The sequence below is a fragment of the Numida meleagris genome, chromosome 1, assembly GCF_002078875.1.
Source record: "Numida meleagris isolate 19003 breed g44 Domestic line chromosome 1, NumMel1.0, whole genome shotgun sequence".
In the NCBI taxonomy this organism is placed as follows: Eukaryota; Metazoa; Chordata; class Aves; order Galliformes; family Numididae; genus Numida; species Numida meleagris.
Window position 1 is genome coordinate 13,025,968 of NC_034409.1, and position 25,920 is coordinate 13,051,887.

Genomic DNA, 25,920 nt, shown 5'->3' on the forward strand with positions numbered 1-25,920 from the left:
ATAGAATCATTAAGGATAGAAAAGACCACTAAATCATCCAGTCCAACCATCAATCCATCCCACCATGCCCACTAACCCATGTCCCTCAGTTACACATCTCCACATTTCTAGAACACCTCCAGAGATGGTGACTCCACCACCTCCCTGGGCAGCCTGTGCCAGTGCCTTGCCACTTTCTGAGAAGAAATTTTTCCAGTTATTCAACCTGAACCTCTCCTAGCACAACTTAAGGCCATCACCTCTCATCCCATCACTGTTACCTAGAGAAGAGGCCAACCCCCACCTTCTTCTCCCACTTTCTTTCACCACTAGAAGTATCAGCTACAGTTTTCAGACTTCTGTGGTATTTTTAGAAATAAAGAAAAGATCAGTCTAAGAACACCCAAATAGTTGTTTAGGTTCTTTATGCATCTTTAACATCTTTTTCTATGTTGATTACAGGACAAAACAGAAAACTGAAACTGGATTACTGCAAAATGTGGCAATTATTGTTCCCTTTCCCTTGTGAAATGGGCAGTAGTTTACTTTTCCTACTGCTCTGTCTTAAAACTGCTGTGATTCCACCCTTTGTCACTTTATGCTGCATCTCCCCCACTAACCAACAGGGCACTGTAATGCTGAGTATTGCACTGAGCAGTTAATAAAGGAAAGAGCAGCAAGCCCAGCAGCCTGAATTTCCATGGGGCCAGCAGGATGTTGCACATCAAGAAGAAAACTCCTCAGAATACATGCTACAAGCTAACAAATGTGAACAGCAGCCAAACCATCAGGAAAAAAAAAAAAACTTAAACACAAAATCTTGTACACAAAATCAAGCAAGAATAATTACAGCCAGCAAGGCCAGAGGGTTAAAAATTTATTTTACTCATTCATTTCCATATTACTACTTCTAACTTGAGTGAGAAAAAAATCACCAGGGAGAACAAATCTGGTGCAGTGCCCCTCAGCCAAATGGTATATATTAAGACATACATGCCACAGACAGAAGATTGTACCTCTATGCCTATGTACCTATGTACCTTTTATTTCTATCTGACAACACATACTGTCAGTTAAGACTAGAGAGAAAACAGAGAAGAAAGTAATTCTGCATTTCACTCCTGTGCCTGGAAATTGCTCCTTCTAGACACAATACTATCAATCACAAATAGGCAAGAGCACTTCCAGATCAGATACAAACATAGCAAATAAAGGTTACCACGGTCCAGAAACCCTCTTGTAAACTGTCACTCAATGTAAACAGTAATTTTGGGGGAAAAAAAGCTGCTGTTCTTGAAGTCTGTTCCTCAAAAGACCACTTTACTACCAAACCTTAAAGGCTGAACTTTTGCAGTCATTTCACACTCAAGCAAGGATCTTAAAATACTGTGCAGGACCCAATGGTATCCCAGCACAGACAGTGAGGGGTGGTGGTCCTGTGCACATCCTGTGCCACAGTTTTGTGGCTCAAATATCCTTTTCACCAGCCAAAGATCATAGAATCATAGAATCATAGAATCATAGAATCATAGAACCATAGAATCATGGAATAGCTTAGGTTGGAAGGGACCTTAAAGTCCAGTTCTAACCATCTGCTGTGGGCAGGGCTGCCATTCACCAGATCAGATTGCCCAGGATCCCATCCAACTTGGCTTTGAATGTCTTCAGGGATAGGGCATCCACAACTCCTCTGGGCAGCTGTTGCTAGGGCCTCATCACCCTCTGAGTAATGAATTTCCTCCTAACATCTATCCTAAATCTCCCCGTTTTTTTAGTTTAAAGCCATTCCCCCTTGTCCTATCACTATTCGATCATGTAAAAGTTCAGTCTCTCTCCTGTTTGTAAGCTCCCTTTAAGTACTGAAAGGCCATGGTGAGGTCTTCCTGGAGTCTTCTCTTCTCCAGGCTGAACGAGACCAACTCCCTCAACCTTTCTTCACAGGGGACGTGCTGCAGCCCTCTCATCATCTTCATGGCCCTAAAGATCTCTCTGAAACTGTGGGTTACCTCGGTCCTGATCAGGCAGCATGCTTGTAGGTACAGCTATCAGCTGGGCCTACACTTTATGGAAGACAAGAGATATTTTTAAAGAACTTATGGAAAGAAATTTTAAACCAGTAATTATATATTCACATCTAGAGACTGGTCAGTTTTCATGTGGTAGCAACTAATGCCACGCTGCACGCAAAAATTATGTGCTTTAGAAAGAGAGTATAGGGGCTATACATCCTCCACACCACTCCTATGGCTTTGTTGGCAAGAAGAAAATTGCAGGTAGTGCTGTGGGATTATAAGGACAAAACTAAGCAAGTGATCACCTCTAAGAGGTCTGGATTGCATTTAAAGATCTGGGACAGAATTAGGAAAAAACAAGTGGGCTGTGACATGCAGGGGTCAGTGAGACTAGAGGACCCTGGGTACTCCCAGTGATACGAGTCTACAAATCGGACACTCACATTCAAACGTAAAATGTAATTCAGTTCCATGAATGAATGCTGAGCTGGAAGCCTGCCTCTTTGAGCAAGTAAACCCAACTGGGACCATAGTGGGATAAATGCTCCAAGGTTTTATAGCACTTTTGGAAAAGGTTTAAAAAGTACAGTAAGTCAAAGCAACACACCAGAGGGTTACACAAGGGAGCAGCAGTTCCATTAACATATAAGGAGAAGGATAAAAGTATGAAGATAAAGTCATGGCGCTGCTTTGTGTGCTGCAAATCTGCCATTAGCAAGAAAAATAGCCCAAACAGCTACAGCTCTACAAGGAAGTTCCCCTCTTTATTGTTGTTTTGCAGATAATGAAATCATCAGAAAAGTGTGGGGGCAAAGGGACAAAATTAACTCTCACTCTCTAGGTCTCAACTACATTATTTTCCTGTTAGGGCAGATTAATAATTCAGAAAATGAGCGGGTTTTATAATTTCCATTAATCAGCCCTGCCATGTACAACAACTGATTTGTTTTCTTGGCAGGATTTCCAGATACTCTGCAGGTCTGATGTGGTCTCACGGTGTATTTTCAGCTTTCACAAATATTAACCCTTCTTCACATGTAAGCATTCTCTGTTCTGGACATCCTTGTGGTGCACAGGGCTGGTGGAAAGCATCTATGAATTTATCAGCAGAGTTAGAGCTTCTGGCACCAAAAGGATGTTTTTGGTAAATAATAAGTTTGTCAAATCTGAAAAGATTAGGGAGTTTTCAGCTGATGTACCAACACAGGCCAAACATGCCAGATATTTTGGTCTGGAAAAATGAAATGACTACTCACAGAGTATTTCAGCACTACTTGAACACAGTGACCAGAACAATGTTGAAAAAGGACACTATGTTGAATAAACGGTGCTGCTTGGAAAGACTGAAGCCTAATTTCGTATGGGTCAACCCAAATGGAGACAAAACCGTTTTGGAGTGAGCTGAAGGAAGCACAGTGGTGGCTCCCTGAGAAGCTGCTCAGTGTCTACAGGCATGCAAAGACTGGGAGGAGCCAGGAATGCCCCCATGTCCCACATCCCAAGGAGGTGCCCTTCCAGCAGTGGCAGCTGGGTAACCAAATTGAGTACCTAGCAGTGGCCAACACCAATGAGATGCTCCAAGTCCAAGCAGGATGCCCCATGAGCTGGCCACTCTCTCTTCTCCCATCTGTGCACACACACTGAGGGTATTCCATAGCCCTTGACACTCCCCTTGCCAATTAGTTTTTAATTACTAATTAGCAGTAGAGCAATTCTGCCATTTAGAGGTATACTGTATCTTTCCCCATTGGTTAGGGTACTTTCTAGACCAGTAGGAGATGTAAATTTGGATGTTCTCAGACAGAAGAAAAAATTGACTTACTTAAACTCCCATCTCCTATGTCCTTGTTGACTACTTTAGCCACTGAGACTTTGTTTAGAGAGGAGATACTCCCCCAGACTGTGAGTTCAGTAAGTGATGCAGCTGCTTTTCTCTCAGCTGGCAGAAATATAACTTTTGTTATCCTTCAGATAACTGTTTGGGTCAAATGAAAATTATTAAAAAAAAAAAAAAAATCTCAGCATAGTACAAAACATGTTCCTTAGTTTTTTAATTTGGTAAGAAACTCGAAAATCAGCAAATCTAGGGAAGTACCAATGGTTGCATTGGCAATGACCATTGAAAATTAATCATGTAGGTTTGCACAATCCAGCACAACTTGCATATTGTTGTTTATACGCGATATTCTACAAGAACAGAGATTTTCTCTGCCATAAAGGCTGATGTATGTTCATCTTTTTTTTTAAGATCACCAAATATTAACTCTAAGTGTAATGTACAGCTGTTCGTATCTCCTAATGACTTCATTTTGTAACATTTTTCAGACAGAACATTTGTGATTCCTAATTGGGTCTGTAATGAATTTGATACAATCCATGCTTGTAGCACTGTCTAGTCTTCATTTTGCAGTTTATCTTAATGAATCACTATAATTCACTTAGAAATCATTTCCAGAATTAGTTTTTCATCTATCTTTCTTGTGAATATTTTGAACTACTAGCAGTGCACAACTCGAGTTGGAGGTTTTACATGGAATACATCAAAAGCTCAGGGGCTGCTGGTACTCTGCAGCATAGCACAGAATACAGATAGCTCTTCGCAAATTATCTAAGCACAAAATATATTTTGTAGTCATAAGGTAAGAATAATAATGGAAAGATCAAAGCCAAGTAATATTATCTTCCAACTTTTGCATGTTTCTGTTTTTCTTGTTCCTTCTTACACTGTATGAGCTATGCCCAGAGCTGTCTAATTGGTACCAGCTACTTCTGCTTGAACTACCTTACCACCATATCTGGCTATGCTGAAATCACTCCTGTGGATAATTAGGCTCACATGGACATTTCCAAATTAGCTTTCACCTACTTAGGCCAGCTACTGATAAGAACATATAAAGTTACGAAACTCCTACAAAAGCTGAGTAAACACAGTTAGCTGAGTTAGCCGCTGATAACTTCCATGGGTATGATTCAGACCACTTAAAGCTAAATGCGTAATGAGGCAGTCCTCACACAATAGATGATTACACTCCTTTTATAAACAATGCAGAGAGATAGCTGCCTGTAATGGGCTTCACAGAAGGCTATCTATAGCTTGTGTCTCATTCAGTTACACAAAAATTTTAAGCATGCCCTGATAACAGGAATACAGAACACAAAAAAAACCCTAATATATGTTGCAAAAGCAGACTGTGATTCCCTTCAGCTAGTACTAAAGTACTATTAAGAAGAAAAGGAAAGAATTCTTTTTCTGGTCAGCAAGCACCTTTTTTGGCACTCGCTATCAAAAAACGCACTTGTCCATGAACCAGATCAAATTTCCAGATCCATATATCCACAGCAGGTGTGGCATTCAGAGATTTTAATTTTTTTATAACTACTTCTATGCACTGTGGGAAAATGGAAATTTTCAGAGGTGTGTAACTTGGGCAGACAGTTTTAGCACAATCATACTGTTAGGGACAGCTAAAAAACAGAGAGGGCTGAAGTGAAGCCAGATCATGGTAAATATCTGAATAGCAGTGGCAGGTAAGGCAATTTTCTTTTGGTGCTTCTCCAGATTCTTTGAGACCATGAAGGTAACTGATATCAGGGAAGGACTGCACCTCTTGCAATTAAATGTCATCTGGCTGCGGGATCATCCTAAAGTGAGATGGGTAAGTAAAAGTGGTGGGTCTACAACTATAGAAACCAGCAGAGTCATGGTTTGCCACTGGCAAGTAGTGATTCCACCAGTGTCTAGTGGTGGAAACTGCATGATCAATAGTATGTATGAATGAAATCAGCTGAAATCACAAAGACGGAAACAGCTTACTGTACTTTTCCTAGAAATCTGCATCAAAACAAACCTAACAATTCAGTGAAGACTGAAGCATCAAAGCTTTCTTGTCCCAATCATAAAATGAAAATCATACTTTTCCCACTTTTATTTTTTCACTAACAATTTATGAAAGATGCTGTATTAGTAAAGAAAAGTTGAAGATAATCTCCAACATTACCCACAAATACCACGTGAAATGAGCAATTCTCTCTTGGTGAAGAGGATCGTTTTAATATGATGCATTGTATAGAAAAAGTATAAGATCATTGAGTTGCTTGGTTCTACTCAGAGTTGTAGCTGAAATGCCTCAGCTGGACAAAAAAAAAAGACTAATTGTTAACTACATCTCTACAAGTATAATTGTACATATAATTGCGCTTCTTATCAGCATAGGTCTTCTTTGGATGTGAGGGGGAAGTTCTTTACAGAAAGAGTGGTGAGGTGCTGGAACAGGCTGCCCAGAGAGGCTGTAGTTGCTCTGCCCCTGGAGGTGTTCAAGACCAGGTTGGATCAGGCCCTGGGTAGCCTGGTCTAGTACCAGATCTGGAGGTTGATGGCCCTGTCTGTGGCAGGGGGGTTGGTGATAATCTTTGGGGTCCCTTCCAACCCAAGCCATTCCATGACTCTATGATTCTTAGGGGAAAAGAAAGAGTATTTTTATGCTTTTGGAATTGGATCTCTACTAGAAGATATGAGTTATATAAGTTCAATCATTATATTCTTCCTTGAATTTCTGTGTTATACCAATACCATTTTTTGTTTATAAAATATGTATTAAAATCCAGAAATTGCAGAATTTCTGCAAAATATTGCAGAAATCTTGCAGAAAACCTTATTTTACAGTTTTTGAAACTTCTGCCCAGCTGAGATTTTCTGAAACAATGCCTTTCATTGGTCCAATGATCTGAGCAGGTACAACAGAACTCCTGTTTTGAGGTTTATGTTTTCTCCATAGAGCTTTACTGAGCTATGATGTGGTTACCTTTTTTTTTTCCCTATAAATTTTCGAAGAAAGAACATCCATTCTTCACTCATTCCTAAAGGACCACTACAAATACAGTTAAGTCACATATTGCAGTACATTCCTGGAGGTCTCATATTGACCACTGAAGGCTGATTTACAAGCTTCCTTCTATTTTGTACAAGCTATTTGATTTAACTCTCCAGAAACCTACATTTGCATTCCTGGATTAATTTTTCACAAGGAAGAAGAAGATGCACTTTGATTTGTACAGTCCCATCTCTCTTGGTTCTATTCTGATCTCCAAGTCTTCATTCTCTTTGCTTTGGCAAATCTCCAATTCCCAGCCTTTCCATCATTGCCTTCTTCCCACTCTCCTTGCTTCCACACATCTTGTAGACCTAGAATATCCCCATTTGGATTTGCTCTACAATACATCCCTTCGAGCTATTTCCTTTAGATCTCCAATTAGCTTTTGCTAGAGAACTGCAGAACAGAGCGATCTTAACCTTCCTTCTTGAGAAGAAGTGGACCCAACAAATTACCAAACAATAAATTCCATAGCAAAACCAGGACTCATGAAATCATTGGTCTCTCTGTCATTGATCTCCTCAGAAAGGTATGCTCACAAAATCCTAAAGCTCCTGTACATACCTATCAAGTACTAAAGAGACTCGGAGATGAAATGTCCAAAAATAAATGAAAAAAATATGTTCATTGTAATATGACGTCATCAAAAGAACATTCTTCCCTATATTGTGCAGCATTTGGCTGAAAATGAAATCTGCAGACTTCCAGTTGGTTCATGACAATTACCAATTCCCCTTATTTCATAAAAACCCATTATGTGAAGGACCTTGATGTTTTCAGTGTCATTTAAACAAAACTGGGCTATGTTGTAATTAAACTTTGATCAAATTTTAATGGGATCTCAGAGGAAAACAGTATTTGACTAAAAGAGGCATTCTTCTGCATGTATTAATCAAGTGAATTCTTCTTGAACTGCCTGAATTTCATATAATAACACTTCTCCATTGTTAATTAGCAGAGCAGGAAAATGATAGAATCTGCTTCAGTGCTTTTCTATTGAGAATATCCTGAAACCTTTTCTTTTGACTGTCAACACCCATCCACTTGTTTAGAGAAGAATATTAAGGACAGAAAAAACAAGTTCGAAGAGAGGTCATGAAAAATCTCCGACAAGTATCAGAAAATCACTTTTAGAGTTTCCTGAGGCATCTTATTTAAAAACACAACGTTCTTATATTCAAATTAGTCCAATGTAACTTCAAACCATACATTTATGGCATTAAGCACTTGAATCACTTAGACCAGCTGTCTCTTATGAATGACCATTCAATAGCACTTTCATGGGTGTTGCTAATCATCAGCATTTTCATCAGTAATGTGAAAGCAGATGTGAAATCACCAACAGCAACATTTTCTGAGTTATACAAACGTGAGTGGGAATTAATCCTGAGTCAGGTTAGTCAGGTGAGATATGTCAAACAGAATGTGACTCTTTGGTAAACTGAGTCTACTTTAAAAGCAAAGCAGAACAAAAGAGAATACACACAAATCTGTAGGAATGAGGAATTGAGAGGTGCAAAAATACTTGTGATGGGGGTTCATATCCTTAGAAGGAAGCTGAAAATTGCCACAGCCTGGTGAAAGGCTAATAAGCCTTATACCGTCTGCTTAGACATGAAAAAGATTCCTTTCAATAAAAAACTTAGTGACTATCGGTTATAATTTATTTCTCAAAATTGAGAATTGATTTGATTTCAGTAGATAGGTATCCTAACATAAGGAAAATGTGACTCAGAAAGGATTTTTAGACATTGCCTAAAAGATATAACAGGAACCAGCTACTGGGAGCTCTAACAAGCCACATTAAAATTAGAAATTAGGCAGCTTTTAAAGCAGGGAGTATGATTAACCACTGGAAAAAAAAAAGGGGGGGATACAGTGTGGATTCTTTGCCTCTTGTAGTAAGTGCAAGATCATACACTTTAGAAAATGACAAAAATACTTTCAGCTGTAAGATAGAAACGACCACGGAGGTGAAAGCTCAGTGCAAATCAGTCAATCACAGTTTTTCAAAGAGATGCTGATGTGAAAAAAGGCAAACTCTGCCCTAGAATGTATCCACTCAATTGTTTCCAGTAATGATGGGGAAGTGTCAGTACAATACTGGTAAAGCATTGCTAAGGCACCACTTCAATTGTTGTGCGTAATTATGAATGCTTGTGTTCAAAATATTAACTTAGGCTGGAGCAGCTGCAGAGAAGGACTACATGGATGATGAGAAGAATGTAAAATATATCATAAGAGAAGTCAGAATAAGCTTGTCTTGTTTAGAGAGAGGATGACTATTACTATATATAACTGAGTTGCAAAGAAGCTGTTTAAGCCAAAGATAATCATTGTATAAGAACAAAGAGTAGAAACTGGACTTGAATACATTTACTGTAACTTACAACCTTCCTAATCACTAGGCAAATGAAGCATTGAAACAATTTTGCAATAGGAATTTGGGGATAAAAAGACTGGCCAGCTTTAAGTCAAAGCTTAAATCCAGGCATTCAAGCTCCGGAATTGTTTTTGTGGGGACCAGAGCCAAAAGGTGACATCCCCTCCTGGGGATGATTCCTGGGCACCACAGGGCTCAGGTAATGAAAAAAAACAATTGTCCACAAAGTAAAGCTCAAATTCCATGGAAGATGTCACAGTGAGAGGGACTCACAGCAAAGACCACATATAAAGATGTAGCATTTAGATTATGCTGACAAAAATAAAAATCTGAGTATCAAACAAATGTTCTCTATTTCTATTGTACTTCACAGGAGTAGGAAGCACTGCTTCAGCCACAAAAAGGCAAGTTAGCGTTTATTAATAACATTTCAATTTAATGTTGTCTGTCTCGTTTAAATGACACAGGTACTGTTCTTGTTGCACGTGAAACGGTACAGCAGTGCTCTACTCTAACAGCAGTGCTCTAGCTGCATATGCTCTTTTCCTTCCAAAATCTGCTTTTTAAAAAAGGTCATTTCATTGCATTGGCTTTCTGAAATGCTTCAGATCTATTGTTTGTCCTTAGGGCACAAAAATTACAAGATCTGCTTATGAAGAGTGTAAGCCATTTTCCCTTGATTAGAATGATTCTTAAACTACATGCAGCTTCGTACACTGCTATCAGTTTCTGTTTCCTTGCATGTCATGGCTACTCTAATTAGAGTGATAGTTTCTCCCTTTCTCATTCCGAAAACTATGACAGAACTGCATTTCAAAAAAACACATCAAGAAATAACTGCAGGTAAGATGGACTAGGATTCACTGTGAAGTGCAGTCCTTCTATGTCTAGAATTATTATTAATTTTTTTTGTAAAACAACACACTTTTGTTCACATGGTTTGTAAGAGTCCATAAAACCAGGCCTACAATTATTTGCCCTGAAAATATCCACTTAACGACATCCCATTTTTATCAGTTTCAGAGTTCATGGTCTTTTTCTGGTACAAATAATCACTGTTAAGAGGTTTTATTTTCTGATAAACAAAGATAACACTGAATTTGTTCCTTTATTAGTAAAGCAAGGAGGAATTTCTTGTCAATTAAAATAGGCAATGAGGATAAAGACGAAGCACGACGTCTTGTTTGTACTAGACAGTGATTCATGAAAGTGAGCATTAGTTGAATGAAGTTTTAACATATTTTGATCTACGGGTGGGATTTTTAAAATTACAGGCATTGTTTTCTTTGAAGCTATTTATATTTCATTTCACCTATCAAGAAATACATGGGATAAGGACAAAAGCATAATTGTAAATAGATTACAATAGGTAGGACTCAAGAACCTGGCCCTCTCATCACTGATCAGCAGATGCCTCCATTGGAAATTGCAAATGAATTCAGTTCAAAATTAAATGCTTTTGGAGTCATTCACTGGAGTCTGGAATTCAGCCTTTAAATACACATGGGAAACCATCAAATGTGAGTCAATAACGCAGCACATGAAAAGCCACTCGTCCTGGCGAGACTCTTCTGCACCAGCTTTTGAGAAAGTACTTCAGAGGGTTTGCAATAGCACAAATTCCACAGCCAGCATAAAATCAGACAGTGTTAACAAGAACCTTTCCTCCCTTTCTTATCCTTTACCATTAGGATAATGTTAAATAGAATTTCACTTAATAAATTGATTTACTTATTAAATAAAAAAGTTCCTCTCTGTAATTTTTAAGCTACACTTTAAGCTGCACTTCAGCTGATTCTAAGGCAGAGCTATGAAGTGTTTTGTTAGCCAAAACAGACAATGCCCAAAGTCTCAGAAGGTGAAAAACACCCGTCCAGACTGAGACATTGTAGACGTGCTGCACAAGTGGGGCCTGGCTCCCTGCTGGAGCTCTGCCTGGCCCAGCCCACGGAGCTCAGGGTATGGGACATCCCTTTGCCTTAGGGAACTCTCATTCCCTGTGCTTCACCAGCTGTACTGACACACAGCAATGTCCAGTACCATCTGAAATGCATGGTGGATTGGGTAGAGGACGGATATGATGCAAGACCTACTGGGGATCCCTGAGTGCCTCTGGCAGGTGGCCAGGTATCAATGGCCCTGGGCTCCCACTGATCATAACAGAGCATACCATGCAGATGTGTGAATGTACATCTTGGCCCAGCTGGTGTTTTTATATCTCTTTAAGGTAACATTTTGTAACTCAGCAGTATCCACCTTCCTAAAGAGAAGGGCAGAAAGGAAGAGATAAGGAACTCACACAAACATCAGTTGATTTTTTGCAAATAGTTTCTCTCAGAGGACATAATTTTGGATTTCCTTCATGAGTGTAAAAATCCATACTTCAGTGATTACTTTCCACTTAACTAAATCTATGCTGGAATTATTACCAAGAACCCTGAAGTCATTTTTCATAAGTGCACAATAAATCTCCCTATTTTACTGACAAATGGTGATGCCATAAAGCCCAGTCATATGAAAAGGTAAGGAAAATAACCAGTTGTAGCACCTTATAAATGTTTTAGTTCACTAACACACCACTCTGTTGGCCCTGAAGGACAAGGGCTTGCCCTACCAAGCACATGATATAATTCACATAATGAATAATATTACCGATACCAAGTTGTACAGTTGTCCTTGCAGCATCTGCATTTCCAGTGCTTTATATGTTTTATAGTCTTACATCATTCCGTCAAGTAAAGAAGCAACTGCGGCACAAATTTGGGGTTTTCTGGCGCTCACTACAACACAGGAGATTCATAGAATCATAGAATAGCCTGGGTTGAAAAGGACCACAATGATCATCTCATTTCAGCCCCCCTGGCTGAGTGCAGGGTCGCCAACCACTAGACCAGGCTGCCCAGGCCACATCTAGCCTGGCCTTGAATGCCTGCAGGGACTGGGCATCCACAACCTACTTGGGCAACCTGTTCCAGTGTGTCACCACCTTCTGAGTGAAAAACTTCCTCCTAATATCTAACCTAAACCTCCTCTTAGTTTAAAACCATTCCCCTTTGTCCTATCACTATCCAACCATGTAAACAGCTGTTCACCTCCTGTTTATAAGCTCCCTGTATTTATTTATTTATTTATTTATTTATTTATTTATTCCTGTCACTTAACTTTGAATTTCCAGTGTGTTGAGGTTCACAGCTGAGCTACTCACCTCAGTTCCTACTGAAATCAGTGGCAAGAAATAATGACTTGGAGACAAATCATCTGTCTAGGCTAGATGGCCATAGCAGGGTAACATGACCATTGTCCCCAAAATGCCCGTTTCTGTCCCCAGAGCAGAAAGGGAGCTAGGGGGAACCAACTCAGCTGTTTGCCACAACTCCCTGTCATAACTAAATATGACAGATGTCTTTCAACATTCCTTTGAATGAATAGCAGCTAGTGTCAGAAAATTAGACCTTCAGAAGTACTTTGCATGTCAGTGTCAGTCGCTGGAAAACAGGGCACTTTAAGGCACATCTGTGTGTGAATGCCTCAGCTTCCAGCCAGTCACCCAAATCCCCCACACAGAAAGTATTGAATGAACGGGATCCTCAGAACTGGATGAGGAAATCCATCTATGGGTAAAATACAGAAGAAAACCTTAAAAATTCCTGGTTTTAAAAATGTAAAGTTGTAATAATTAAGTCTTCCAGAAATATTTATTCAGGATAGAAAAATGTAACAGTTCTTGAATCTTGCGTATACTGCTCAGTTAGAGTATTTCAGCAGAGCAAATAAATGTTTATTCAGACCGTGCTAAGCAAAAAGTACTTTAGATTATCACACATTTGATACATTCTTCAGTGCAAATCTGAATTTCATATTCAAGCTAAATCTTCAGCCAAACTTCAATTAGAAACTAGCATGCATCTCTTTTATAATCCCAGGGAAAACTGCAGCTAAAGCAGCTTTCTTCTGTGCAGTACATCCAAGTTTATTTTGGTTGGGCTCTGGCAAATTATGACTGAAGATTTTTTAAAGAGTTCATTACATCTTTGCCCTCCGTAAGCAAATATTTTGACAGAGCTGCTTGAATGACTGAATTATGACTACTGTGTGTTCACCAGTCCCTCTGATACCATTTATTACATGTTCAGTGATAAATTTAAGCAAGTAGTTAACAAGAAAGAGTCTTAATCAAGACCTTTATTATGCAATCTAGTAAAGTTTCATTTCTAAAGAGAAAATAATGGATTTTTTATATGTGCTGAGTAAGCAGATGGAATATTTCAACAGATCCACCATTCACATCAAAATTAAAAATTTAAGCTTAATCTTTCTAAGAATTAAGACTTGCAGAACAACTTTTTTTTTCTACTCTAGATCTCATTAACACTTGTATTCTTCATCTTAACAGCTATTGCTGTCAGTATTTATTGATTCAGTCTTCTGATAATTACCTCATCTTTTCAGCATGTCAGAGGATGTCAAGGTGACTATGATGCCATGTGACTGGAGTATGACTCTAATGTCACAATGTATTTGTGTCAATTTTTTTGTCCAGAAACAGGCATATAACAAATCTCAGAGTGTTACAAAAGCAAAAAAAAAGGACTTTATTCATAAACTGCTACTTTAAAAGGTTCATTATTTCCAGTAATGCTGGCAAAGTAGCATTGTCAAGTAATTATTTAAACAGTTTTATTTAAATAAAGTAGAACACAACTAAAGTGCTCAGACCATATGTTCCCAAAACACGAGATCTTTCAACATTCAGCTACTTAATTTGATATGATTAGGAAAAAAATCATTCTCAAACACCTGCAAAATGTCTTTACCTTCCCACAATGAGATCCAATGCCAACTGCCTTGATTTCTCCTGACGTTTGTTTCCTGCAGGCATTCAACAGCTCAGGGTTGGGTTTATGAAGAAAAATGCCTCGGTGATAGTCTGCCCAAGATGTTAATAATTGCATTATCTTTCCTAATGGGGGCAGGATTACCATATGTTGATTCTCTTGACAAATGTCTTTTAGAAATCATACTTTGTGGGCTATAACATCTTAAAGTTATATTTTTAAGTTAAAGATCATCGTTTCTTTTTACAAGCAAAACTCAGTGTTCATATCAGAGGAGTCTAGCAGTTCATCAAAATTATTAAAAGCAATCAGTAGGTAAATTAATAAAATGTGAACACATTTTGTTAAAAAAAAAAAAAACAACATTATTCTTTCTCCTTCTCTTTTAATAACTTTACAAAATAAGGTGCCTGGATTGACACGGGCACCCTGGAATAATGGATTTTGTTCAGTAATAAAATCTGGCTGAGCAGAACTGAGGAACAGCTCTGTCTCAAGGAGTAAGGATTTCATGTCAGAGCCTGCACTATTTCTTCCTGGTGATTTTGTAGCAAGGACAATTGGACTGAACTTAATGTAGGACCAACTCAGACTCTTGCAAGGTGATATTTATGTACGAAGAAGTGCCTTTGGTAATTTTCGCTTCAATCTATCCTTGAATTTTTCAGTCTTTACAATGTAGCGTTACATTACAATGTCAGTAAACTTTTTTTCTGTTGTGGCACAAGCTATGTGAGTGACCTTATGTCTGTGCAAAGGTGTAATGCTTTGCCTCATGTGTAAGTTTGCAGATGGCACAGAACTTGTAGGACTGTCTGACATGCCCAAGTTGTGCTGCCATCCAGAGGGACCTCAGCAGGCAGGAGGGGTGGACTGACAGAACCTTGTGAAGTTCAGCAAGGAGAAGCGCAAAGTCTTGCTCTTGCGGAGGAACAACTCCAGCACCAGGACATGCTGGGGGCACCCAGCTGGAAAGCAGTTCTGCAGAAAAGGACCTGCAGGTACTGGTGGACACCAAGTTGAACATGAGCCAGCAGTGTGCCCTTGCTGCATTAGACAAAGTACTGCCAGCAGACTGAGGATGTGATGTTTCCCATCCACTCAGCGCTGGTGAGGCCACACCTGGAGTGTTGTGTTTAGTTCTGGGCTCTCCAGTACAGGAGAGACATGGACAGAGTCCATGAAGGTCCATGAAGATGATGAAGGGACTGGAGCACCTCTCTTGTGAGGAAGGCCGAGAGAACTGGGCCAGTTCAGCCTGGAGAAGGGAAGGCACAGGAGGATCTCCTGCACCACCTGAACGGAGGGTGCAAAGAGGACAGAGCCAGGCTCCTTTCCTGCCCAGTGCCAGGACAAGAGATAATGGACACAAACTGGAACACAGAAGGTTCCATCTGAACACCAGGAAGTACTGCAGTGCTATGCAGTGATGGATCGTTGGCACAGCTGCCCGGAGGCTGTGGACCTCCAGAAGCCGCCTGGCCGTGGCGCTGCGTACCTGGTCTGGGTGTCCCTGCTGGGGCAGGGGTTGGGCCAGATGGATGGAAAGATTCCTGCCAGCCTCAGCCACTCCATGATTCTCTGAGGTTCTGACAATCCCCTCCTCTCTCTAAAGCCAACCCTGCCAGCAATGGCTGGGTGGGAACAGCTCCGACTGCTTTTCCATTTGCTCTGTGCAGCAAGTGATCTGAGAGGTGGCCCTGCTCTCATGGTACTTCACGGTAGCACAGGCTGAGTAGTTTTCTTCACTGCATGTACTTTAGCACCTGATAAAAATACAGCTGTACCAATCATTGCCTACAGTTAATAATTCCCTTTTATTGGTATATTCTTAACATTGGATTACTCTTTTTACAAGACCTGGAGCAGATTTTATTGTGAACTCTCTCTGAAAACATATAAACAGTTATCAGTCTTAATCACCAGGAACAGACAAGCAAACAGTGAAATCAACTGCTACAACAGGTGATTATAAGGAGCTTTACACAGGACTCTTAAAATCCATTGTCCTCTAAGCCTCATCAATTCCTCTTCCAAATAAAACATGTTGGCAGATACGGGGAAAGCAGTCTGATCACAACATTTGTTTGCCATAATATGCCAGAAATTAGTTTACAAACTTGTCTTCAAAATTACAGAAATAACCATTTCCCAATATCATTTCACATTTACAAGAGGTTTCAATGCATCTTAATTGGTGAAGTCCAAGAACCCCGTAATTTCAGCTTGAATACGTGATCACTTCCCAATAAACACAAAATATAGGGAAAATAATAGTCCTGGCACAACAGGGGAGTCAGGAGAGGCGGCTCTGGCTGATAGTAGCAACACAGCAAATGACAATCATGCATCACAGAAAGGGGCAGAAATAACACAGACAGGCATGTTAGCAGGGTGATGCTCATGCAGCCACAGAAACATTTGTTTGATATATTCTTGAGGCATACCCACACAGAATGCTGCTTTAAGAAGGCCCTAAATTTTTAGATGATGGCCATTTTCCCCTACTTTATTAAAGATTCTTCTCTGTTATTAAGAACTGCCATGGAGCTTTAACCTATGAATCCAGCTGAACATAGCTCTCAAAGCAATGACAATGTATTTTAGATTGCAGTGAGCACTTACAGGCTCAAGCTTGCCCAGGAAATGTGGGATTTCTGGGGCCACTCATGAAAGCAGGCAAGCTGATTTGATCTCTAAGATTCAGAGGCCTGAAGAGTACCTACAGTGAGGGTTAGGTGTGACATAAATGTTGGGAGCTGCACAGGGCTCCTGAGCTTTTCCTTTGTCCCAGCCCAGGAACTCTGAACATTTTTCACCTTGACAAAATTTTCCCGTGCGATCACTGCTCAAGTCTTTCTCATTTTTCCGGTGCCAAGTTTGACATGTAAGGGCTGATAATGTGGAATTAACTGCAGCTTTTCAACACAACATTGCTGCACAGGGCCGGATATCTCCAAAAGACAGACCACAGCTCTCTTAAGGTGGATACTGAAATTGCAGGATATTGAAGGTCTTAATCACTGCTATTAATTTAATGGAGATAAAGCCACAAGTGCCATCATATGTGCAGTTGTTTGTTGTACTTTTTTTTAAAATAGAAATTCAGAGTGCTATGATTCAAAGCATTCAAAATGCAGCAATTGAAGATGACATTTGAATTTAATGGAATAAGGAGAATGAGAAAGAATTACATATGTAAAAATGTGTGCATGAGTGTATATTTATTAAAAACATATATTTTATGTCATTAACAAGACCTAAAATTTGTACACTTTGAAAAGCATTAGTTACAATTTTTTATAGGTATTAATATAGATAAAAATCACCAAGCTGTCGGTTTATTTTTAATGCAATCCATACCTTACCATGACCAGAATCCCCTTGGGGATGTGGGGCAGCCACAAAACCGATCACAAAGTTTTACGCTGCTTTTTTTACTATATGCATTTTATTAAAAACTAAAATACAATTTTAAAAAATCCCATTAAAATTCAATGATCATCTTAATTTTTCCCTTACCATTTTCTAGCCATCTCAGGGGAGAAAAACAGATGTATATAAGACCTGAAAAACCATTACTACTGAGTAAATGTATTTGCTGGATTGTACCAGAATCAGCTTCCACATATCAATTAGCATTTTACTTTTGGCTATGTAAAACTGTCTTTAAAGGCATTTTCTAGTTTAAAAAGTACAGGTGGCCATTTAAAAGCACTACTGTGCTGTAAAATTTCCCTCTGCCTCCACTGCAGCGTCCATTTATCTTCCCATTTGCAAAGCATTAAGTGGTGCTTGTAGTGTTAAATTCCACCTGCACTCACAAATACAAGCAGTGTTACGTGCACCACATTTTATATAGGTTCATTCTCCTTTTCAAGCTTGGCCACCTTGACCACGTCATTGCTAATAAGAGCTGCAGGTATATTTGTGAGGTTAAAAGCTTGAATTATTTTACTGTCATCTTCATAATGCTCCAAGGATGTTTGAAATAAATCATGAAGCAGACACCATAATTCAATTTTATGTATGTTAAATTGCAGAATAACTCAGGGCTTCTCAGCAGATTAGGCAAAATTGGATTTTGATGTCCAAGAGCCAGGGCTGAGCTACTGCTGCCATGGCATGGAGTTGGCAAGTATAAGAGTGCTTACAGAAATGGATGATGGTGTTCAGGGTGATAGAACTGGCTTGTGCCAAACTCAGACTAGGGCAATTTAAGCATTTTTCTGCACAAACTGCCTTTCTGGCTATCCTGATCCTCCACCCCTGGGGTACTACTTCTGCCTCAGCCAGGTACATGTAGGGAATCTTCCTCTTCAGGAGGTGGACAGTTCCTTGTCAGGAGAGCAGCAATTACTGCTTTTACCATGGTAACATAAATATGTTGAGTTAATAAAGCTGAAACCCTTCCCGTAAGTTACATAAGATAGTTAACCATTTTTTTGTAGAAACAGTCAACTTTTGGCCATCAATACATTTATATAGTAATTAAATATCTTGGTAGACAAACTTTGAAAGTTTTATGATCATTATGGCTTCGCTACATTCTATTGGCAGAGGGGAGTACCATAAAATCATACTCAAATGTAAACTTTCTTGACCAATGTCAGCTTGGCACTAACTTACTATTTAATTGACTGTTAACAAATTCTCCAAGATACGACTACTATACTGATATTTTATCTTCCTGTTAATTGGTAATTACGCATTGGCAGGGAAAACAGTGTTTCTTTCCAATTATTCCAGAACTCAGTGATTATTTAAACTTTGCTAATTAGCAGCAGAGGGCTGGTACAACTTCTGGGCAAATTGTATTTGATAATCCCTATTAAAATATACATGGCAGTAGTTGACTTGTAACAAACTGGAAAAAAAAAGTGGCAGTTCAAAGGGTATAAGATAGCACGAGGCAAATAGGGGCCCATTAAAACTTCCCCAACTGTTCTAATGAGAATGCCAAGGGTCATTTCTTCCTAGTTTACCATCTGTTTGGTTTCTGGCAACTATCTCCGGTGTGAAGCGAGGGTCCGGGAGCCCATTTGGCTTGTCACAAAGTAAACTAGGGATCCACAGCAATTTCAGTAAGTTACAGAAGTGTACTTCAAGAGCAGTTGTATGTATGTAACTGAAATTTTCTTCTCAAGAACTGGCATTTGCTGATTATTCCTTACTTTTTAAAGCTGTGAATAAGCAAACAAAGGCAAAGACTAAGCAGGAGGGAGCAGTTTGGTAGGCTCACCTAACAAGAAAAATCCAACAGTTGGTCTTTTTCTATCTCATAATGTTAGCGGGAGATATTTTCTTTTATCTGTCAAAACCTGAAAGCAAAACATTACCCAGACACAACAGTGTTTGGCAATGAACTGATGCCAAAACCAAGCCTCTAGAGGCTCAAAACCATGTGCCCAGTGCAGGAGCAGGAGGAGGGCATGGGCACCTCTGACACCTCCAGTGCCTGCTCTGGACCAATATACCATTGGCATAGCCAGAGCACGTCCCGATGCCCTCTTGGAGACAGCAGTGCAAGTGCCCTTTAGCCACTCAGGCACCCCTTTGCCTTTCTTTCTCCAGGGGTGAGATTGGCAACACTGCCAATGACTCCCATTTACAGTAAATCTGCCCTAAGACTACACATGTCCAGTGAACCAAATCACAAAGATTCTTCAGCCAAAATGTTAAAGGGCTTTTGGTTTTGGTCTGCATTGCAAACATGTATGCAACCAAAATACCAGTCAGAGGATTACCTGAAGACTGCCTTAATCCTGTCAAAAGGCAACAGAGTAATTCAGAAGAAAAAGAGCATAAGATAGGATGTAGTGCCAAGAAATTATTTCTAATGATTGCTCTTCCCAGGCATTCTTCTAGGAAATTTATTGCTCACCATACTTTAAGGAATATTTGTAACTCTTTTAAATTAAAATAAAACAAGAAAAAATTCCAGAGACTCAAGGTATTACTTACAGAATTTGTGATGACCTTCATAATACAGAAGCAAAGAATAGCAAAACAGGAAAAACTGCAAGATAATATTTTAAAGAATGATCTTTCATATGCTATTGTTGTTTATTTGTTTCCTAGCACATGGAATTCCCTTGTTCAGGCCCCAAAATGTTTCCAGATAACATCACTCTCATACACTCTTACAAGTAGCCCACAGAATTAAACAAAACCTAAAATTCATCAGCAGTTTATGACCTCGCCGTAGATAGGAGACATCTGTTTTAAAAGATAGTAACTTACAAACTATGTAAACTTATGCAGAAAATAAGCCCAAATCTTTCTGTTAGCCAATTAGGCCCGTGGCAACACTTTCCAGAGCAGGGAGAACTCTGAATCCACTGTCTCTACCACAAATCACAGAACCTGCATACAGTGAAAGGCCCTTTTAAATTTAGCTTAAAAGTTTAATGTATATATGACTGCTATCATAAAATTACTTGTTAATTCTACACTTATTAAAATGTAAACATCGGTGTAATTATTAATTATGATTTTACATAAAATTAGATGTATATTTTGGCTAAACTATACAGGCTTACATTTTCTGTAATGAGGACCAATTCAGGTTCTCAGCAGAGGGATTATGCTGTAATCTTCTCCTTTAGTAGAAGAAATGATACTGTGCTCGTGCTTTCAAGTGCATATAGTATTGGAGGAACGCAGCTGTATTCTTGTACTTATCCAGGTTAGATCCAACTACCAACCCCCAGCACCACTGAGCCTTAATCTCATTTGCAAGCCATCATTCTCATCAAAACTGACCACTGCATTTGGAGCTTCCGAACATGTTTTTGATTACTCCTCTTTCCTATTTCTCTATAATATTTTTGCAAGAAGTCTGGCAGTGAGAGCCCCAGAATGAACATATGGACATCCCAGCCATGTGGGAGAGCAGCTTTGGTTGCTTGGTAAGCCCCCAGTGCAGCTACCAGATGTCCCACACAGTAGAAAAGAGGGAAAACACCATCAAGGGCCCTCAGACTCAAAAGCATAAGAAGAGAGGAGCACACGGGTGGAGAGATCCTTCAGGAGTCCAAAATGTGTCTCAGGGAAAGTTGGGATATGAATGATGTTGAGGGTATCAGTGATGATATGGCTTAAAAAAGAGGGAGATGGTGAGCAGGAATGAAGCCTTAAGGACAACACTTATGGATGTGGCAATGAGTCACAGATACACACCCCACTAATCAGGACACGAGAGTGGAAACAATACCAGAGAGATGTCATTTTGGATATTTATTTTATGAAAGGGATCATATGTAGACAGAAATACTGTTCTTAAGAGTTAGATTTAAGGATCATTTCTTTGCTAAAGATCATCACAGCTTGGCTGGTGAGGTTTCTGGTATACATTTATGCTTTATCCTGGTTCCAGTTTCAGCTTTACAATTTCAGTTTTATCTTTATCTGAACCCAGAGAATGGTTTAGCATGGGACAAAAGATGAATAAATAAGACAAATCTTAAGTTTTATCCCCAAAAGCTGACTCACTTCCTCCTAAAAGAGTTGTTAGAAAGTTTCCCAAATAAATATTTCACGGAGTTTCATGTTAGTGTAATCCTCCAGAGGAAGCCAAGAACTTTTTCTTCGGCTACATAATATATAATAAAAAAGAAAGAATTCTTAACCTTTGTAATTAAACTTGCTATTATTAACATTTTATCATTTTTCTTCAAAGGTTCTTGATGCGATTAACTAACTGTGTTAACTGAGAGCGATTGTGTCCCCACTAAGTGACTTCCTAAATAAGGTAACTGAAAGATAATTGTAGCTACTTATGGGGGAAAAAAAAGGACAGATCTGTGTACGTTGGGAAGACTTCATAGAGTGGAGGGAGACTGGAATGTGATGATAATCTCATGTGACCTCCTGAGTAATGTGGACAGGAGCATTTCAGTGGTAATATTGCAATGGAGAAAAAATATTCTTCCTTGCACTGTAAGCAGCTACTATCAACGCAATTTCAGAATACTGCTACCCTCATACTTTTAAAAGCCCATCTTAGCTCACCCACCAACTCTATGCTAAATCACATAAATCTTTCATTTGTGATTTCTGAACCTTACACAGTTCTTTACAGCATTTTAAAAAAAAATTCATTTCCAGTAAGCTGTATCTAACCTGAACATCACGATCACTTGCTGGAAAGGAGGAGCAGCTTCTTTGCTAATTAGAAATGATGACAGAACAGATGGATCCAGGCTTTCCTGAAAAAGTGCTTTCTGTTTTTGTCAGAAAATGAAACAATGCCATTCCTACCTATTAGTATATTAAACTATTCATTATATATTGTGGAGACTACTCTCTCTTTCTACTGCAAATTGTAGATTTTAAAATATTGTAAACTTTTGAACTACCAAATTATTTAAAATGCAGCTCATTTGTGTGCTAAATGTTTTTTGGAAGAGGCCAGCCTTCTCAGCTCTCACTGCAGAGTGTAGTTTTCCATGCTGGGAGCCATCAGTACATCATGGATTGAACATGCATAGAAATTTAAATTCAAAAGCTGTTGCCATCCTTCCTTCACTGTTTATTTCTTACTGTGACTGCAAAGACACACACAAGAGCATAAGCTCTTTTGAAACCTTCAGATCATTTTTTTTCAATATATATGCAAGCATAGGAGCTAGTGGAAAAAAAAAAAGAAAGATTTTTATTTAAATGCTGCATTCACAGGGGCAGAGCCCTTCTCAAGCTATTCCTCACAGTTTTAAATAATGTGCTACTTGTAACATGAGCTCACTTACTTTGCACTATTTCATTTACAAGCAAGTGTATGTCTGATGTATGAAGCTCAGGCCCTAAGAAGTTTTATATGAATTGTAACAGAGAAAATTACAATGAAGGATTATCACTACTGGGTATCACTAAGGTATCATCCAGATAAGAAGACTAAAGTGGAAGGTGAAAACATGCAGACTAGATCTATTGGCGTTGCCTTCCTCCTTCAGCACAGATGATAACAGCTCTGTGAGGCTAATAGAAACAACTATCAAATAACAGCCTGTCTGCAGAATATATAGTGGTAAATTACTTGCAGAAATTTAGAAGAGTGTTTTCAAAGCAGTTGTCCTTAATGCAGTTGGCCTGGCTTCTGCCACTGAACAGAACTTGAAGTGTGTAATAGTTCTGCAAAAATCTTTCCTACCTCTTGTACTGTAACTCTGTTTTTCCCACATGGAAAATATTTGGTTATATAATACATTGATCAGCATTCCGGTTTTAAGGAAGATGCTATTGTTAAGTGAGTGGAAAAGGTAGACTGACATTATCAGAAAGAAATCAGTTTTTCAGTTCAAGAACAACTAGACACTTGGAGGTAAATGCTTAAGTTTATACCTAATGTCACTCCATTTAGAAATGACTGTTCCGTGCACACCAGCTGTCGAAGTTTTCTCTCTTAAAATTAGCATAATTTGGTCAGCCTAGTACCAGAGTTGACCAAGGATGGAGAAAGTAGAGGAAGAAATATGAGTGACAGTCTTTAAAAGCCACCTTTGATCCTTATCTCATTGACTGTAGTTGACTTTCATGTATTCTTGATTACTGAGTCTAAATTAAGTTGTGTCAGTAATTGTGTTATTATTGATATCCTCTGTAAGACCAAGCTTTGGCTGCAGATCATAAATTACTTCAGACTTACCAAATCCAAAAGCACTGGAACCACCAACGCTCTGGGAAGCCTGAACACTGGTAGAGGTGTAGAGCCCAGTCACCAGTAAGCCATCAAAGAAGGTACTTGTCGAAATAGTCACTGAAACAAGAGAAATAAAATACGTGTAATTAATTACAAGTCGTATGTTAAATCTTACTGTGAGGAGACTCTTTTTGTTGAATTAGATCCCGGCTACACTTTTTGTACAGCAAATTAACCTATTTCTCCCAATACTTATGACACTTCAGTGACTTTAAATTGGCTTTCCCATGTAATTTTCCCAAACAACTTGCTCAGCATTCGAGCTATGAGTGCCAAATTTCAGTATGTACTTTTGCAACTTCCTCAGGGTTTACTTAAAGAAAATTGACTGCTTTAGCGGTAAACAACAGGCGTTTATTGGTGCTTGAGTCAGCTTCTGTTCCTAAATGAATCATAAGTCATGTACCAGTAATCATCTACAGCAGGAATCAGGCACAAATTGAGCATTACAACAGCATCTGAATATCTGAAGCGTGGTGGTGGCCATCTCTGCTGGGGAAGCTCCCTTTGCTACCAGCAAAAACTACATTAGAAGCTAAATATAACATATAAACTAAATGCACAATAAGTTAGTAAAACATCATTGTAATATATGGGTTGTAAGCAATTGTCAAGATATTAGAATATAGTAAAAGCAATTAAATTGGATTGGCTTGATACTGATATTGTTATCAAACGCATTATGGTATTGTACGCATAAGTTGAGAAGCTGAGTCATTATAAATTATATGCATTTAAATAACCCATGAGTGTATTTCAGTGAAATTTTTATATATTAACAGTAAAGGAATAATCCAAATAATATGTACAAGTTACAACAGAATTCGGATATTTGTTAAAACTGACAGTGCTTGCAATACCTATTTATTTCTTGTAAACACTAATTCTCACATTTTTATCTTGCTATCTTTCATTTCATATAGCTGTACACATACTACCAGCTTCAGTAGTTCTATCCTGGAAATATCTGAATTGTTAAGTGACAGGTTTTAACAAAATATTCTCCATGGCCAGAATGACTTCTCTGACTTTCCTCAGCAGCACACAACCTTCTTTGCATTGTAATAATCTCCCGTCCATAATTACTTAGAACGTTTTTTTACATTCTAACCATAGGTCATCTACCTCTAAACTGAAAATCAGAACAAGGAACATTTACAAAAAAATAAATGGATTTGGTAGCTTTACAATTATATACATTTTCTCTTTCTCTTCTGACCTTTGTCTAAAATCATCCTTTTCTACATTATTTATTATAAATCTTTACCTACATTTATTTAAATACGGATGAACAGCATTGCCAACCTAACACCTATCATATATGATTTTTTTTTTGTTAAACTATATACATTAGCAAGGACAAAGAACGTGCGAGGAGATCCACACAGAAACATTTCCCTGATAAAGAAGTGTCCCATAACTTGGAGCCTTCTACACCAAAGATGCATCAAAACCTTATTTGCCATCCTGGTTCTGCTTGCATACTTTAATCCTTTTTTTTCTCTTAACACACAGAGATCAGTGCTGGACAGTCATTTCTGATAAACTCCAACCTCTCCCTACATCACGTTTCCCCCCTCCTCATACTGTTTTATGTTCTGGAGCATCACACACTGGTGACAGGATGAGGAACTGAAGCACAGTGCTGTGAGTTTGTTTTCACAGTTTGTGAGTACTACATATTTACAGAACACGCAAACATTGACAGTGGCTTAATTTGTTCTGAGCAAAGGAGCAATAAATACCACGCTTAATTTATTCTTTAACTCTTTATATTTAATTACCTTCCTTCCTTTTATTATTTGATGGTATGCTGAATAATTCTCGAATCCCACCTTTTCCTCCCAAGACTCCAAATTTTAGTGTTTTATTACAGACATTTCCCCAAATGCAGACAGCAGTTTCAGAGCCATATGCTCAATTTTTTACCAAGTTGCCTCTTCTAAGGTATATGTTAAAAGAGCAGCAAAAGCAACTAGACTTTCAGAAAATGAAAGAAGTATTACGGAGAGAAGAAGAAAATCAAACAAGCAAATAATGAATTCTTCCTTTCTTTGATGATGAAGTGGTGAATAGTGCAGAATCTTTTCTCTTCCCTTTGTGCTTTTAAAGCAACAAAAAGACAAAACATATGTTGAAA

The 25,920-nt window shown here is 38.7% G+C and overlaps 1 protein-coding gene across 2 annotated transcripts in view; it reads right to left on the reverse strand.

Annotated features, from left to right (window-relative positions):
• RELN (reelin) overlaps nt 1–25,920 on the reverse strand; it is a 272,240-nt gene that overhangs the window by 205,511 nt on the left and 40,809 nt on the right. For both annotated transcript variants that reach the window (XM_021384542.1, XM_021384541.1), the window contains exon 2: nt 23,727–23,837. In XM_021384542.1, the coding sequence (XP_021240217.1) occupies nt 23,727–23,837 (111 nt within the window). The remainder of the gene's footprint in view (nt 1–23,726; nt 23,838–25,920) is intronic.